The sequence below is a fragment of the Giraffa tippelskirchi genome, chromosome 11 (genome assembly GCF_054371585.1).
Source record: "Giraffa tippelskirchi isolate mGirTip1 chromosome 11, T2T-mGirTip1v1.2.pri, whole genome shotgun sequence".
NCBI lineage: Eukaryota > Metazoa > Chordata > Mammalia > Artiodactyla > Giraffidae > Giraffa > Giraffa tippelskirchi.
Genome location: NC_137285.1, coordinates 51559858 through 51575663, shown reverse-complemented (window position 1 = coordinate 51575663; position 15806 = coordinate 51559858). Strand labels below are relative to the sequence as shown.

Genomic DNA, 15806 nt, shown 5'->3' with positions numbered 1-15806 from the left:
GGGCTGCTTTTCATAATGTCACATTCCAGCCAACAGAGTCTCAGCTCCGACCAAGCCCAGAGTTCTCTGCCACATAGTCAAACATAGACCCAGACATAAATGGGACCCTCTCAGACAGCTAAGTGAGGATCTAGGATACTACCAACGCTGATGTGTTAGGAGCTGGAACCATGTAAAGATGAACAGAGTGTTTGCTATCTAACTCTGGTTTTGGAGCAAAGTAGAATCAGAGACTTGGGCAGGGCAGGGTCATGAGGCAGAAGGACAGTCCAGTGTAGGGAGAGCTTAGGAATCTTGGGAGTCAGGAACTGGATCTAAATAACAGATATAAGAACAGTGGTCCAGCCAGCCAGGCGGAATGAGGTGAGAGAAAGTGAGGAAATGGTGCAGAGGCACACGGAGCCTTTTCTATCACACTCTCACCTATAAAGTGTGTGAGGACACTCGAGTAAAGGTGGCACGATGGTGTGGGAAGGGGAGATGCAGCCCACCGCCCACTCGCACACATGGAGAACCCCGTGAACAGTATGAAAGGTCCTATATCATTAAAAAAAAAAAAAATCTGCTTACTGTTTAACACATGCCAAGGTGACTCTTAAATGCTAGGCCATGTGTCTCTGTCTCTCCTCACGAGTCCTCATGGTGGCCCTGGATCGGCACTGTAAGGGAGTAGCACCCTGATGTCACCAGGGTGGACTCGTACCCGGCATTGCCCAGATACCTCTCAGATCAGCCCTGAGAGCCCAAGTTCCCACAAGGGCTGCAGGTGAGAAACCATACGTATAAGGACTGGAGGCCTTAGATACCTGGCCATTCTCCTCATCTATTTGAGAATTGACTGCCTGGTATCAGGATCATAGTTTCTATTTTTATTTTATATTGGAGTATAGTTGATTAACAATGTTGTGGTGGTTGTAGGTGTACAGCAACATGGTTCAGTTATCTATTATTTTTCAAGTTTCTTTCCCATTTAGGTTATTACACAATATTGAACAGAGTTCCTGGTGCTATATGGTAGGTCCTTGTTGGTTATCCATTTTATTTTTAAAAGACTTTTTATTTTGTATTGGGATATAGGTGATTAATAATGTTGTGATAGTTTCCAGTGAACAGAGAAGTGACTCAGCCATACGTATACATGATCCATTCTCCCCCAAACTCCCCTCCCACCCAGGCTGCCACATAACACTGAACAGAGTTCCCTGTGCTATACTTAGGGCCTTGTTGATTATCCATTTTAAATATAGCAGCATGTCTATGTCAATCCCAAACTCCCAATCACAGTTTTTAGATTTTTAAGGGGACACTAGATGTAATGAATGAAAGAGAGAGAGATGTTAAGTGATTTTGTTTTCCCCAAGGGCACACAACCAGGTTTTTTATTTCAAGGCAGGATGGCTTCCAATGACCAAGCTCCCTCTGCAGGATAGGTCCTGAGGAGCCCTGACCCACGAGAAGGATCGCCAGCCCCTCTGTCAGTCACAGCAGGAACGTGAGGAATGTCTGACCATGCTACTGTGTGATGATTGGCCCTTTGGGGCTTTGGAAATAAAGTTTAGTTGCTAAGCCCTTTGTCATATCTATTTTGAGATTCTCCACCTCAGGGAGCTTCACAGAGGATGCTAAGGGGTCTTCTTCATTCTACCAACTAATGACCTCTCTGTCCAGGGACCTCTTTTTGAACCTTGGGCTGGGGAGCCAGGTCCGATACTCTTGATCCTGAGCACCAATATGCACCATGGGCCGCCCTCCCATCCACCAGGATGTTAAGAAGCCCTAGGTACCTCATTTCCCAGGTGTACCACTTTGGCTGCTATCCACTAATTCTTACCCTGCTAATAGAAACCCTGAGTGCTGTGTGCTAAGTTGCTTTGGTCGTGTCCGACTCTTTTGCAACCCTGTGGACTGTAGCCTGCCAAGCTCCTCTGTCCATGTGATTCTCCAGGCAAGAATGCTGGAGTGGGTTGCCATGCCCTCCTCCAAGGAATCTTCCCGACCCAGGGATGAAACCCGCGTCTCTTACGTCTTCTGCATTGGCAGGCAGGTTCTTTACCGCTAGTGCCACCTGGGAAGCCCCTTACAGAAACCCTTTGGTGGTAAAGCAAAGCCAGCGGGCAGCATTCCTCCCATCTTTGTGGCCAGTGAGCCTGCCTTGGGCCATGTTCTGGGACTTTGTCCCACTGTCTCCGAGGATATCTCACCTTAGACACAAGAACTGGATCTGCACTCTGAGAACCAAGGGACTCCTAGCAGATAGCAGCTTCTTCAGATATGGGCAGATCAGGTAAACTGAATCAGGTTCTTTTTTGTTTTTCATAAACCGTATTGCCTCTGAGGCCAATCCAAGGAAACCAGACCTGTGTTGTATTGTTTTACCTGAGGTCAGATAATGGCATTCAGCCAAGCTTTCTTGAAAGAGTTCCCTCTCCCTGAGAATGCCTTCTTCCATTATTTGCATGTGCATGGTCCATGTCCCTTGGATTTCTTTTGCACTTCTTAGTGCTGAAGTTTTGTTGGAACCAAAGAAGTAGTGGAATTTAAAACAAACTTGGACTTCACAGGGAAAGAGAAAGGGGAAGGGATAGAAGTGGGGCAGGTGTCTGCCATCAAAGGAGGGTCTGTAGGTGGTGATGCTTCTGTCTCCTAAAGAACAGGAACCAAAATGGTCTCTGATTGATGTTGTGCTGGAGGAAGCTCAGAGCCCTCAGGGGACACACAGCAAGTATTAGGTGAGGTCATTAGCCATTGATTTGCTATGTTTCCATAATTCAGGTCTCAAGGGATCTTTGCCTCCCTGTTCTGTTCTGTATGGATGACAGTGATGAGCTGATAAAGCTGGAAACAGCATAACTTTATATACTAAAGGTTACTAATAAGGGGAACTAAGGCCTAGACTATTTAAGTGACTTGGCCTAAGTCACACAGTGAGTAACAGAAACGGGAGCAAAAGCTGAGTTTTCTAACTCCCAACCACTGCCATTTCCTCTACAACTCTTCCCATAAAAAAGAACCCTGGGGCTTCCCTGGTCGTCCAGTGGTTAAGAATCCGCATGCCAATGCAGGGGAGACAGTTCGATCCCTGATCCAGGAAGATTCCACCTGCCTAGGGGCATCTAAGACCATGTGCCACAACTACTGAAGCCCTCACGCTCTAGAGTCCATGCTCTGCAACAAGAGAAGCCACCGCAGTCAGAAGCCCACACACCACAATGAAGAGCAGCCCCCGCTGGCCACAACTAGAGAAAGCCCAGCCGCAGCAATGAAGACCCAGCACAGCCAAAATTAAGAAATTAACTTTAAAAAATGATGATGATTTTACCCCGTGCCATATGTACATAAGCAACTGTAAGCCATCAACCTGTGGGGTCACGATGGCCGCCAAAATAGCCTGCATCTTTTATCCATCTTTCTAGACAGATGGAAGGGTGATCTACATCATAGAAATTTGATTGGACTGGCTGTGCAATGATCTCTGTCCCATCCAGCAGCCCTGGGAGGATCATTATCATGTAGGAGAGCAAGTGAGGAAGTGTCAGAGTCAGCCGTGGCCACGTGAGCCTCCACACGGCTGGGACAATTCTGTTTACGTCTACGGTGTCCGCTCTTCACCTAAAACATGAAAACACATAGTTATTTTTCTGCTTGGTTATGGTGGTGATGATAATAATCAATGACTGTAAAATATAGCTGTCAGGGGAAAAAAGGGGAGCAGTTACGATACGGAATTAGGACTTCCCTGGTGGCTCAGATGGTAAAGAATCTGCCTGCAATGTGGGACACCTGGATTCAATCCCTAGGTCTGGAAGATCTCCTGGAGAAGGGAATGCAAGCCACTCCAGTATTCTTGCCTGGAAAATTCCATAGACAGAGGATCTTGGAGGGCTACAGTCCATGGGATTGCAAGAGTCAGACAGGACTGAGTGACTAAGCACATGATACAGATTTATTCAACCAAATGAACTAGAAGGAACGTAAACTCGATTTGATGCTGTGTTTGGCATACTGATTCCTAGTTTTTTCTCACCTTGACTGCATTTCTCTTTATAACCCAGAGAAGGACAAGAGGGGAATGTCTTTATTTTTCTCGGTTTCTTAAGTACGTAGGGGCTAACTAAATTATACATCTTGAGTTGAATTGCAGTCTGTCATTGTTTACCATCCTTGTTGGTATTTATGTCAGACTTTAGTTTTCTAATAAATAGTTCTGTGTTTATTTTCCATAAAGCTGTTTGTCTTCATTGTTGTCAAGAAACCAATAACCTTGGTAAATATTTTCTTTTACCTTTTTCAATCAAATTGATGAGTACGTCTAATTACCAAGATGTTTCAACGCCTGACAATTTTTAATGAAAAGTGTAACATGATTTGAATCTGGTTGGGTTAGAGAAAGTCTGTAGGAGCCCCCTAGAGAAGGGAGAGTAATCCTTACCTGAAACAAAAGGCCCGTACAAACCCGAGGTGGTCCCTACGTCTGCCTGAGGTGGTCCCTACGCCATCTATTGGCATCGTATCACTCTGCATTTCTGAGAACCACAAAGGAAAGAGTCCGTTTTGTGATGGACTTTGGGTTTCAGTCTCTAGATTCTCTCTTCAGACTATGTGTAAGACTTGGTTTGAGCACAGCCTATAGACTTCCCACTCACTTATACTCAGTGCAGTTAAAAACCCAAAGATTTAAGAGATCAACTATGAAAGTAACAACTACCTTATTTGGGCCATTTTATTAAGAATGTTTATGTCTTTCTCTGATTAGTTTGCATTTTAGAAATCCAAACTAGTTGTTTGAAAATTGTTGAAAATGAGACAATGATTTTCATTCAGCACTCAGTATTCCTGATTTTCATGTCACTTAAGAAGAAATGGAAACATGCTTATATTGACAAGATTTGGCTACCTGCAAGTGGTCATAGCATTTTTTAAAACTTTACAGTGCTTTTCCTTTTATTTTGTTAGTCCAGAACTCCTGTAGAAAAAACAAAACCAAACCTAGTTCTACCAGGTCCCTTAGTTATCATCTATATCTCAGAAGCTGGTTTTCCATATTTTCCAGCTATCTAGATCATCTCTTCTTCCCCTGGAAGTGCAGAAATGTGATATGAAATATGATATGATCCTTTTTCTCCTCGAAAGATATATATGTAAGTTTTGCTTACCTGTCCTAATTCTGTGATATTGAACAGTTTACTTAAGTCCCAGTTCATTCTATAAAATAATATTTTTCTCATGGGGTTGTTGTAAGGGAAAGCTGATATTGTATATAAAGTTTTAGCATGGTACTTAGGATATGTTAACTGTTCATTACATGCTCAGCTGCTCAGTTGTGTCCGACTCTTTGCAACCCCATGAACTGTAGCCCGCCAGGCTCCTCTGTCCATGGGATTTCCCAGGCAAGAGTACTGGAGTGGGTAGCCATTTCCTCCTCCAGGGGATCTTCCTGACCCAGGGATTGAACCCATGTTTCCTACTTTGGCAGGCAGATTCTTTACCACTGAGTCACCAGGGTAGTATGTGCTACTTTAAAGAAAAGAGAGAAGCTTGAGTGTTATTTCAAAAGGAACAAAGTTAGTGAAAACAAGTGATTATTCTGTTTAAATGTTTGCCGCATTCATCTTAGACCTTCAAGTATGTTTCACTGCTGCAAATGCACATCTGTCACAAACCAGAAGTACACATGCCTAAGAAGATAACAACATGTGGAAAGTTCACAAGCACACAAGCAGACTAATGTTTTTCCTTGAAAGATTAAAATGTAATTCTCTCCCCATCTTCTCCCTCTCCCACTCTTCCAAATTGCTCTATCATTGCATTACTGCAGGGGTCATTAGGATAGTAACTTTCTCTATTAAAAAAAAAGGTACATAATACACTGTTTCTTAACATGAGTAATGGTAGTTACTCGGATGTTTGCTTTATAATTATTTGCTAAGCTGAATATGTATGATTTATGTATTTTCCTATATGTATACTCACACACACAATGGAGGTGAAATTGGCATGAAAGTGACAGGATAGAATTTGTTGTTGCTCAGTCACTAAGTCGTGTCTGACTCTGTGACCCCACGGACTGCAGCACGCCAGGCTTCCCTGTCTTTCAGTATCTCCCAGAGTTTGCTCTGATTCATATCCGTTGAGTCAATGATGCTAGGGAGAATAGTACAAACCAAATATAAGTCTAGGTTGGATATATATGTATATAGCAAAGCAAACTGCTTAAAATTCCAAATTGAAAGGAACATGAAAGCAATAAACCCTGATTCTGAACAAAAGATGAAAACTATTCCAACTACTCCAGACTGGCTGTCTCCATGTCACAAACTGAGTGGTTAGAGTGTGGCAAATTATGGAACTTTTTTCCTTCTCTGCATGGATACGACCTGCACTGGAGTCACTGTGGGACAATCTTCCCGTGTCATCTTCCGTTTGCTTAACATCAGGCAGGAAGAGCTTCTCTTGATGACTGAACTCTTTAATAGACCACAATGAGCCCAGCCACTTTGCACAGAGGTCACTGCCCCATCTCCTCCAGCCATCTTCGTTAACATTCCTGCCACTGTGCATGATTTCAGAGATAGCTGCCGTGATTTACTGAATGCTATCAGACACAAAGTTAAGAATGACAAGTCTTTATTACTAACGAGCAGCTTTTGGTTTTTCAGCGTCGACTGGGAGATGCAGCAAAGAAAGCAATCAGCAAGCTCCAGGTCAGGACCATCAAGAAGGGTGACAAGGTAACAGCCTCTTTTCTTTTTGCTGTTGCTGTTGTTCAGTTGCTAAAGTCATGTCCGACTGTTTGCAACCCAGTGGACTGCAGCATGCCAGGCCTCCCTGTCCTTCACTGTCTCCCAGAGTTTCCTCAAACTCATGACCACTGAGTTGGTGGTGATGCTGTCCAACCAAATCATCTTCTGTCACCCCCTTTTCCTCCTGCCCTCCAACTTTCCCAGCATCAGGGTCTTTTCCAATGAGTTGTCTCTTTGCATCAGGTGGCTGAAATACTGTAGCTTCAGTTTCAGCATCAGTTCTTCCAATGAATATTCAGGGTTGATTTCCTTTGGGACTGATTTGTTTGATCTCCTTGCAGTCCAAGGGACTCTCAAGAGTGTTCCCCAACCCCACAGTTCAGAAACATCAATTCTTTGGAGCTCAGCCTTCTTTATGGTCCAACTCTCACATCCATACATGACTACTGGAAAAACCATAGCTTTGACTATATGGACCTTTGTTGGCAAAGTCTTTTCTTTTTGGTGAGGAGCTATTTAAAGCTTCTGAGTTTCCTAGCAACCAATGTAGATAAGAAGATGAGGAAGGGAAATACATGCTAATAGTTTTCCTATAAGCATCTGTTATTATACCTACCATTATTAAATATAATTTAAGGCCAGTTTGTAAAATGCATGCAATGGGACCGTAAAGTCATTGGAGAAAAAATACGAGGAATTAAAAAGTAACTTTAGGAAAAGTAGATAAAACCAGGATGAAATAGTACACAGATTCATTACCTGAAATGAAAAGCAGACATGGGTCCAAAATTTAGGTTGGGGCTTTCTGGCAGCCAATGCAAAGGAGAAAATATTCAATATTCAAACAAATCTAAGTACCTTATTCCAGTGTCCCACTAGACAAAAATGAAATGACTGTTCCTGGAATTATGACTTAGGAAAATTTTTCCATGAATCCTTGCACAAAAAGCAGTGTTGTATTCCACTAAGTGATGTATTCCACTTAAGTCTGCAGTTAATGCTGATGGCTCAGTAGTAAAGAATCCGCACACTAATGCAGAAGATGTGGGCTCAGTCCCTGGGTCAGGAAGATCCACTGGAGAAGGAAATAGCAACTCACTTCAGTATTCTTGCCTGGAGAATTCCACGAACAGAGGAGCCTGGCAGGCTACAGTCCATGGGGTCACAAAGAGTTGGACACGATTTAGCAACCAAACAACAATAAAAAAAAATGCAAGAAGCATATTTAGTCCCCTTGAAACTGAGTTTCCAGAACCCCAAAGTTATGACAGCAGAACTCATTCCAGTACAGTCATTCTAGAACTCTCTAGCTGTAGGATGATGACATAAAGCCAAAAGTAGAAGCATATCTTAAGGAAGGACTACAATGCAAGCTGTTCTGGGCCGACAGACCTCTAAAGACCTCTGTCCTCCCCAAGAGAATTTTTTCCCCCAGGAGAAATTTTAGAGCAGTGGACTACAGTCCATGAATGTGGGGCTCCTTGAGCCACCATAAGAGATTCACAGCTCTACTTGTATTTGAGGTGTTGTCGCTGGTGTGAATAATTGATTTGTCTCACTAATTAGGTGCTACTGGTTTTCAGCTATATAAAAATACCTTTGAGCTTAATAGGATAAAATTCATTTTAAAAGCATCACTAAATTTCAAGCATATTTTTTCAGTACTTTTTTTCTCCTCAAACAGAATAATAAAAGAACAAGGACTGTTACATAAGTAATGTATTACAGGGTGTTGAAAGAGATTTAAGTATTTGAAAAGAAAGCTGGAACCACTATTTTAGAGTTGTATACATTAGATTCCCGAGGAATGGGCAGATTAAATATCATTTTGATGAGTCTCCATGAATAGCATTTCTCTCATCCTTGAGACTTTGCTATGTCACCTCTGATTATAATAAGTAGCATGATTAGTAATGGTACATTAAAAAGCAATTTCCTTGTCAAAGCTCTCGCCGTGGAACCAGGAAACAAAAAGTGGAGGTTGGAAGGAATAGAAACTAAACCAGCGCATAATAAATTATGGATTAAGACAGCCAGCTTCGAGACAGTTGAAAGCCCTGCTCCAGGCAAGCTGTCCTTTGGCTCGTTACTTGTGTGTTTACAGAAGTTGAAGCTCGCAAAGCGGGCTCATCTGCGCTTTCTGTGTTGCAGGAAACAGAGCCCGATTTTGACAACTGTGCCGTTTGCATTGAGGGGTACAAGCCCAACGATGTCGTCCGGATCTTGCCCTGCAGGTGAGTGGCTAGCTGCCTGCTTTTGACTGGGGCCTCTCTGGTTCCTACCTGCTTGGTCTAGCCCTGCAAGGTCAGTCTTCCCAAACACTGCTGGGGTTCAGGAAGAGACAGCCAGCACTCTGATTCATTTTGTATAACCTTTCTCCTTGGAAACACTCTGTCTTGTGAAATTAGCACCGTTTTCCCATCCTCTTCATACCAAACTAAGGTTCTGTGACCTAGAACCTCATGATGCACAGTTGGACCATGTAGCTCCAAGTTCAGGTTTTTGTTAACAGCAGACCTGTAATATTTAGAATCATCCTCACTTTTACAAGTACTGTTTTAATTAAAATAATAAACTCTTAAAAATATCTTCTGGATGATCATGAAGGGGGATCAGCAACCAGAATCTAGTCAGGAGTTGGCAGGAAGCCAAAGGCAGATGTCATTTTCCTTTATTATTAACATTTTCCTTTATTGTTAACAAAAAAGAAGAGAATGTGACAGTAACCCCCAAACTTCTAGGATCTAGGGTAGAATGTCAACAGGTGTAGCTGGAAAACTGCCTGGGTGATTCTTATAAAACTCTAGTCCTTCTCTAGATTCTTTTTATACAATTCAAATTAAATAAATTTAAATGCTTCGATAAAATATCTTAAAGTTGCTTAAAGCTTCTTTAGAGTTTTTGCATCTACACAAGTGTCCTAAAAATATAAATTAAATTCTGCCTTAGAGACATATTCTTCCCTTAGAAATCCTGCCTTTAAAAATTCTGAGTATTTAAGTAACTAAAGTAGAAAACAGACACCACCCAGATATAAAACAATTCATTTGGTCATAAAACAGTGCAATGCTAAGAACTATTTATTAGAAACACAAAAGAAATCATGCCTTAGAGGAATGAGTTTAATAATCCCAAAATAACAGAGAAGTGACAAAAAGGAACAAGATACTCAAATAGATGTACACACTCCAAGGGGAGTGAACGGGCTTGAAATGCTCTCACGCAAATTGATCAGTAGGAAAATAGGCCAGCGGCAAGTGCACTCTGGTGGCCTCAGCTGAAGCCTTCAAGTGGAATTCGCTTTCCTTAGAGATGCTTGACCGTCTCTAGGACAAGTCATAAACTGGGATACATCAAGACCTGGCAGTGTCCTTCATATGAGGGTGCTATAGATAAGTTCTCTCTCTAGACATTATACTTGGTATTTGCTTGGTGATTTCTTGAAACGCTGGCCAAGAATGGTGATAAGTGAACTGCAGAGAGCCTCTCCAGTATTCATCATCATTCCTCTCTGCAGTATTTTATTAGGAGTTTTATAAAGCCTCCTAGCTATAGGCAAGGAAAGTACTGGCTTTTACTTTCCTTTGGAGATGGCTTAGCGCCCTGTGAGGCTCCTACTAATAAAAAATATCCAAAGCTAAAATTAAAGTTCAGTGACATCTTTTCCCTGAAAATCCAAAGAACTTTACAAGTGTAATTAAGAAAATCTGTTTTAAGGACATAGTTAGGCTTACTTTAGCTCTGGCATTCATACTGTATAAAACAGCTGGTTCACTGAGGGCTCTTTCATAAGTATATTTCATGTGACTGCATATAATTGCTAGAGGCTGCATAATATCCAGGTCATAGATGTACCACAGTGTAATTTACCATCCTCCTGTTGTGGACCATTTGGCTGATTTCAGTTTTTAATTATGACAAATTGCATTGCTTTAGCAGTATTTAGATGGCTGTGGTATATTTTTCCAGATCTCCTTTTGTAGTATTTTTTTGGAAATATTAACCAAGACAAAAATAGCACTTTAATATTTGTCCCCCCTACACACAAAACTTTAGGACCTTTCACTTTATTTATGCTAGCCCTTGCCCCAGGTCAGTTCAGTCTGGCCTCAGGCTCCTCTTCATTGTGTCACCGTTTGTTTCTTAGTTCATTCCTTGATTCTTTCTGCTTCAAGTTCCTCGCTGTCCATCTGTCTTTATTCCTTCCTGTGGGCCCTGCTTTAAATAACAAAGTACATCAAGCATTACTAAACACAGGTTATAGTTAGTGTTGGATCTTAGACTAGCCACCCAGTCCTACTCTTTGAAGAGCTCCTCCAATTTTTCCATGCGGCTTTTAAAATCAAGATATTTTTATGCCTGTTGCTGGTCTCTGCCAGACAGTTTGCGCTAATGGATGTTATCAAACAAATGCACTGGCATTTGCTTTTTGCTAGATAATTTCCTCTGGGGCATTATTAAGCCTTTGCTCCTATGAACCTCGTAGACTCTCTTTCCCATTATTTCCAGGCTGACTCATCCACAGAATTCTTTGCATCTCCTTGGAATAAACACTGTTTCAAAAAAATGTTCCAGCATATTGTCTCTCTTCTCTCAGCCTCTTTATTGTGGCCTCCTAATTCCTGACATGCTGGGTGCCTCTCTTCTCTATGGTTACCATGCAGGGAGTCTTTCCAAATCACACATCACTTGTACCATGACTTTTGTAAGATCATCCTCTTGGCTGTGTCTCTTTTAAAGGCACTTGCACAATTAGGATGAATTAATAAATGATTCTTCCTCTTTGTAGTCATGGTGATTGTTAAAGTTAAATTGCGCACATCTTCATGTATCACATCTTCCCCTTTGTTCTTTCTAAGTAGGGTCCTTCTCGAGCGCTTGAAGGCAAGCTAATCCATGGGGTGAGCCTAGACACATACATTTAATGTGAGGGAGGGACCCACAGCTGCACACAGAACACCTCAGGTCTAACTTTTGAGGTTTGGAGTTGATCCTAATATACCACTAAGATATTTTCCAAGGAACTCCGGTTTTGCTATAGCATAGATATGCCAAAGCATACAATTCACTGTATTTTTAGTCTGGCTTTTGTGACTCAGGTTTGAACTTGCAGTTATGGTTTTTAGCCACAAAAGAAATCTTACTGAAGTTTTGTTGCCTTCTCTTGTCCAGAGAATAAACTGGGCTTTCTGAGTCTTCCGTGGCTTTTATCCTGTGGTGTCCACACTGATCTTCAGTGGTTATTCATCTCAGTCTATTTAACTATCCAATTTCAAATGCAGTGTCTCAGAAAGAGCATGATCTCCTTGGGCAGAGAAAAAGTCCCTGTTTGCCATTTTTTTAAAAACAAAGCAGAATTTCCCTTGTGGTCCAGTGGTGAAGACTCTACCCTTCCAGTGCAGGGGGCTCGGGTTCAAGCCCTGGTTAGGGAACTAAGATCCCACATAGGGCAAGGCCAAAAAAAAAAAGATTGAAAATAAAAACAAAGCAATGTACACATCCTTTCTCTAAGTTGCCTATACAGTTCTTTCCTATTTCTATTTTATTGCTAAACCATTATCACTAATTTGGGAAGATATTAGTTTCTTCTACTGTCTTTCCCTTTGTTTGCAAACTCTGCCCTATAATTCCAGAAAAATTATAAAGCTCCTTGGCAACATGCAGACCCTTGCCATATTCTTTTTAGTAACTAAATGCTTTATTTGAAACAACAAACATTTCTTTTGTAGCAACTGTATACCAGGAATAGTGTGAAGTACCAGAAATGAAAAGATAGATGGCATGGTCCCTGCTTGAAAGGGAGTCAGGCTAGTGAGAGAGAGATGGGGATTTAACTAACTGGTCACAGCACAGAGGATCATATACACAACAATAATAGCAAACCAAATTAAAAATTTGGAGGAACTAGTACCAGGCATAGGAAGTTAAGAAAGACTCCGTAGATTTAAAGGGGCTTCCCTGATGGCTCAGTCAGTAAAGAATCCACCTGCAATGCAGGAGACATGAGTTCAATCCCTGGGTTGGGAAGATCCCCTGGAGGAGGAAATGGCAACCCACTCCAGGATTCTTGTCTGAAGAATCCTGTGGACAGAGGAGACTGGTGGGCTATATAGTCTGTGGGGTCGCAAAGAGTCAGACGCAACTGAGCACAGCACGGCACAGAAACAAATGAGATTGTCTTCATATTTTCTAACCATGGTTGTTTCACCCATTACATCCTCATTTTAGAAAATTTGTAAAATGGATAAATATTTAATCATCTGTGTAACTTCCTCATACAGGGATCCACCGCTAACACTTTTATCACTTCCTTTTATTTCCTATGCCTGTTTTGTGCAAGTTTGAGATACTGCTGTCAACAGCAGTTAATATCCTGCTCTCTTTTAATGCTTCCCTTGTGGCTCAGCTGGTAAAGAATCCACCTGCAATGTGGGAGACCTGGGTTTGATCCCTGGGTTGGGAAGATCCCCTGGAGAAGGGAAGGGCTACCCACTCCAGTATTCTGGCCTGGAGAATTCCATGGGCTGTATAGTCCTTGGGGTTGCAAAAAGTCAGACATGACTGAGTGACCTTCACTTTCTCTTTTAATATCCTGCTCTTTTCACTTAGCATTAAAAGAATTAGAAATAGTACTAAGTTATTTGTGGCTCATTTTGACCTTCCGACTCCATACGCAAAAGCTGATCAAAGTCTGAGTTGAATAAATCAACCAAAAACCCTGAGATGCTGGCTCTTATCCCTCAAGACTCAGGGCCATTTTGTGGGCCCATCAGAATTGTCCACTGAGGTAAAACTGGAGTGTGTCCTAACTCCCTTCATCTCATTCCTTAGTAACCCATCAATGAGCTAGTCATGTCTCATCATCCCAGCCCCTGAGAGAAAAAAGCAGTTTAGCCTAGACAGACAATAGAGTTTGGATAATAATGGCCCGTGGAGGCAGTGTGTCTTGCTGGCTTATTATTGTCACAGTTGGATTACAAATAAAATCCTCTAAAACCCAAGTCAATATCTTAGATAGCTGTGCCTCACGCATTTAACCAGTTCGTACACAAAATGTACTTACAGATTGCCTCCTGTAGTTACGGATTGTAGATGGTGCTTCCTGGAGGGTTCTGTAGGAGGTGCTGTTGTCAGTACTGCCAGCACTTTTTCCAGGGTTTTTGTGTGTATTTTGGAGCCAGGGAACGAGGTCAGTGAGCGGCTCTGCAGGTCCATGGCTTGTTGGGCTCCTCACTCTTCACAATAGGATTGTTTTGTCCTGAACAAGCTCACCCGTTAGAGATTTCTGGAAGGGGGTTTGTATATGTGCATGTGGTAAAATATACGTAGCATAAAATTGATCATTTTAGCCATTTTTTAAAATTAGATTTGTTTATTTTTAATTGAAGGATAATTGTTTTACAGTGTTATGTTGGTTTCTGCCAAATATCAACGTGAATCAGCCATAGGCATACCTATTTCGCCTCCCTCTTGAACCTCCCCCACCATTTTAACAATCAAGTTTATATTTCAGTGGATTACAGCGCAGCCATCAGCACATTCATCTCCAGAAGAACTTCATCTCTCCAAACTGAAACTCTGTAGCCATTAAACATTAATAACATTATTAACTCTCCATTCCCCCAGTCTGGAGTTTTGTGTGTGTGTGTGTTTTAGTTTAGGCTTGATTTTTATTAACAGAAGACAATGTCAATGGATGAATTAGATTTTGACTCAAGAATCTAATTTAAGTTGCTTAGCTAAAAATTGATTTTTATATATATTCAATCCAAAAACGGATGGTGAATGATAATTCTACATATTTCTGGTATTGTTATTAGTGCTATTTGTTGTGGTTTAGCTGCTCAGTTGTGTCTGACTCTTTGTGACCCCGTGGAATGTAGCCTGCCACGCTCTTCTGTCCATGGGATTCTCCAGGCAAGAATACTGGGGTCGATTGCTGTTTCCTTCTCCAGGGGATCTTCCCGACCCAGGGATTGAATCTGTGTCTCCTGCATTGGCAGGCAAATTCTTTACCACTGAGCCACCTGGGAGGCCCCATTATTACTATTATTACAGTACTAATATGATGCTACTCTTATCATTATTATTAGAACTGTTACTGTCCCTTTTACTATTACTGACATCATTACCACCATCCATTCTTCTCAGGCTTTCCGCGATAGCCTTCTCCCTGATCTCCCTACTTCTACTCCTGCCCCTTTTAATCATTCATTCTGATGTCTGCTTTTGATTATCCAGCTAGATTAACTGGACCTTGGGTACTTTTTTAGTGAGTACAAATTTAAACTCATTAAGTGTATCAGAAGTATGACTTAAAAATTATACTGAAGTATAATTCTGTCTTCTGTTTCTCTCAAATGGATTTCTATAACAAAGTAGATTCACGGAAAATTAAGAAGGTGCACTATCTCATATTCACTTTTTACAAGAGAATTGAGTTAACTAGTGCAATTGCCACTGATTTTTTCAGGAATTACTATAAGAAGCAATCTTAGGAATTTTGCCATTGTAGCTCTTGTTAGGATTTTCTACTCTGATTTCATCATGAGGACTCGCCAGAGCAGTTCACACATGTAATACCTGCCCTTTTCCTGAGCGGGAGAATGTTTTTATGCTGTGGATACAAAATTGTGCTGTTTTCCAGATTTTTTCTATGTTTTATCGATAGAAAGCCAACAGCCAAATCTGTAGTCCATCCCATAGCCAAAAGGGATTTTTAAGCTTCATCCCTGACTCTGTTTTATGTCTCTGTTCTTATTTTTCTTTCTTCTGCTTTTTTTTTTTTTTGGCATCCTTTTGGATATCTGCATCTCTCCAGTCACCTCAAGTCCTTTCTACAATAAACATTCTCCATGTGTTTAAAACTTTCTCAATGTAATTTTTAATTGGTATATAATATCCCCTATGCCGTAATTTGACTGTTTTTGGACAGTTATATTGTTTCCTCCTCCATACCCACATACTTTTTTTGCTGTTACAAATAAGGCTGTGATAAATAGCTATGTGTGTGTGGACCTTAGTTACATTTTAGATCATTTCTTTGTTTCTAAGGTTACAAATTCA

General features: G+C 41.4%; 1 protein-coding gene and 1 long non-coding RNA gene across 2 annotated transcripts in view; one reads left to right on the top strand and one right to left on the bottom strand.

Annotated features, from left to right (window-relative positions):
* RNF150 (ring finger protein 150) overlaps positions 1 to 15806 on the top strand; it is a 258445-nt gene that overhangs the window by 169399 nt on the left and 73240 nt on the right. Inside the window, exons 3-4 of the mRNA XM_081545481.1 lie at positions 6657 to 6728; positions 8892 to 8974. Coding sequence (XP_081401607.1) covers positions 6657 to 6728; positions 8892 to 8974 — 155 coding nt within the window. The remainder of the gene's footprint in view (positions 1 to 6656; positions 6729 to 8891; positions 8975 to 15806) is intronic.
* Positions 3283 to 7998, bottom strand: LOC145527443 (uncharacterized). Its single transcript, XR_014069755.1, has 3 exons — positions 7500 to 7998; positions 5971 to 6141; positions 3283 to 3609 (listed from the first exon to the last, which is right to left on the bottom strand). It is a non-coding gene; the product is annotated as an uncharacterized LOC145527443 (long non-coding RNA).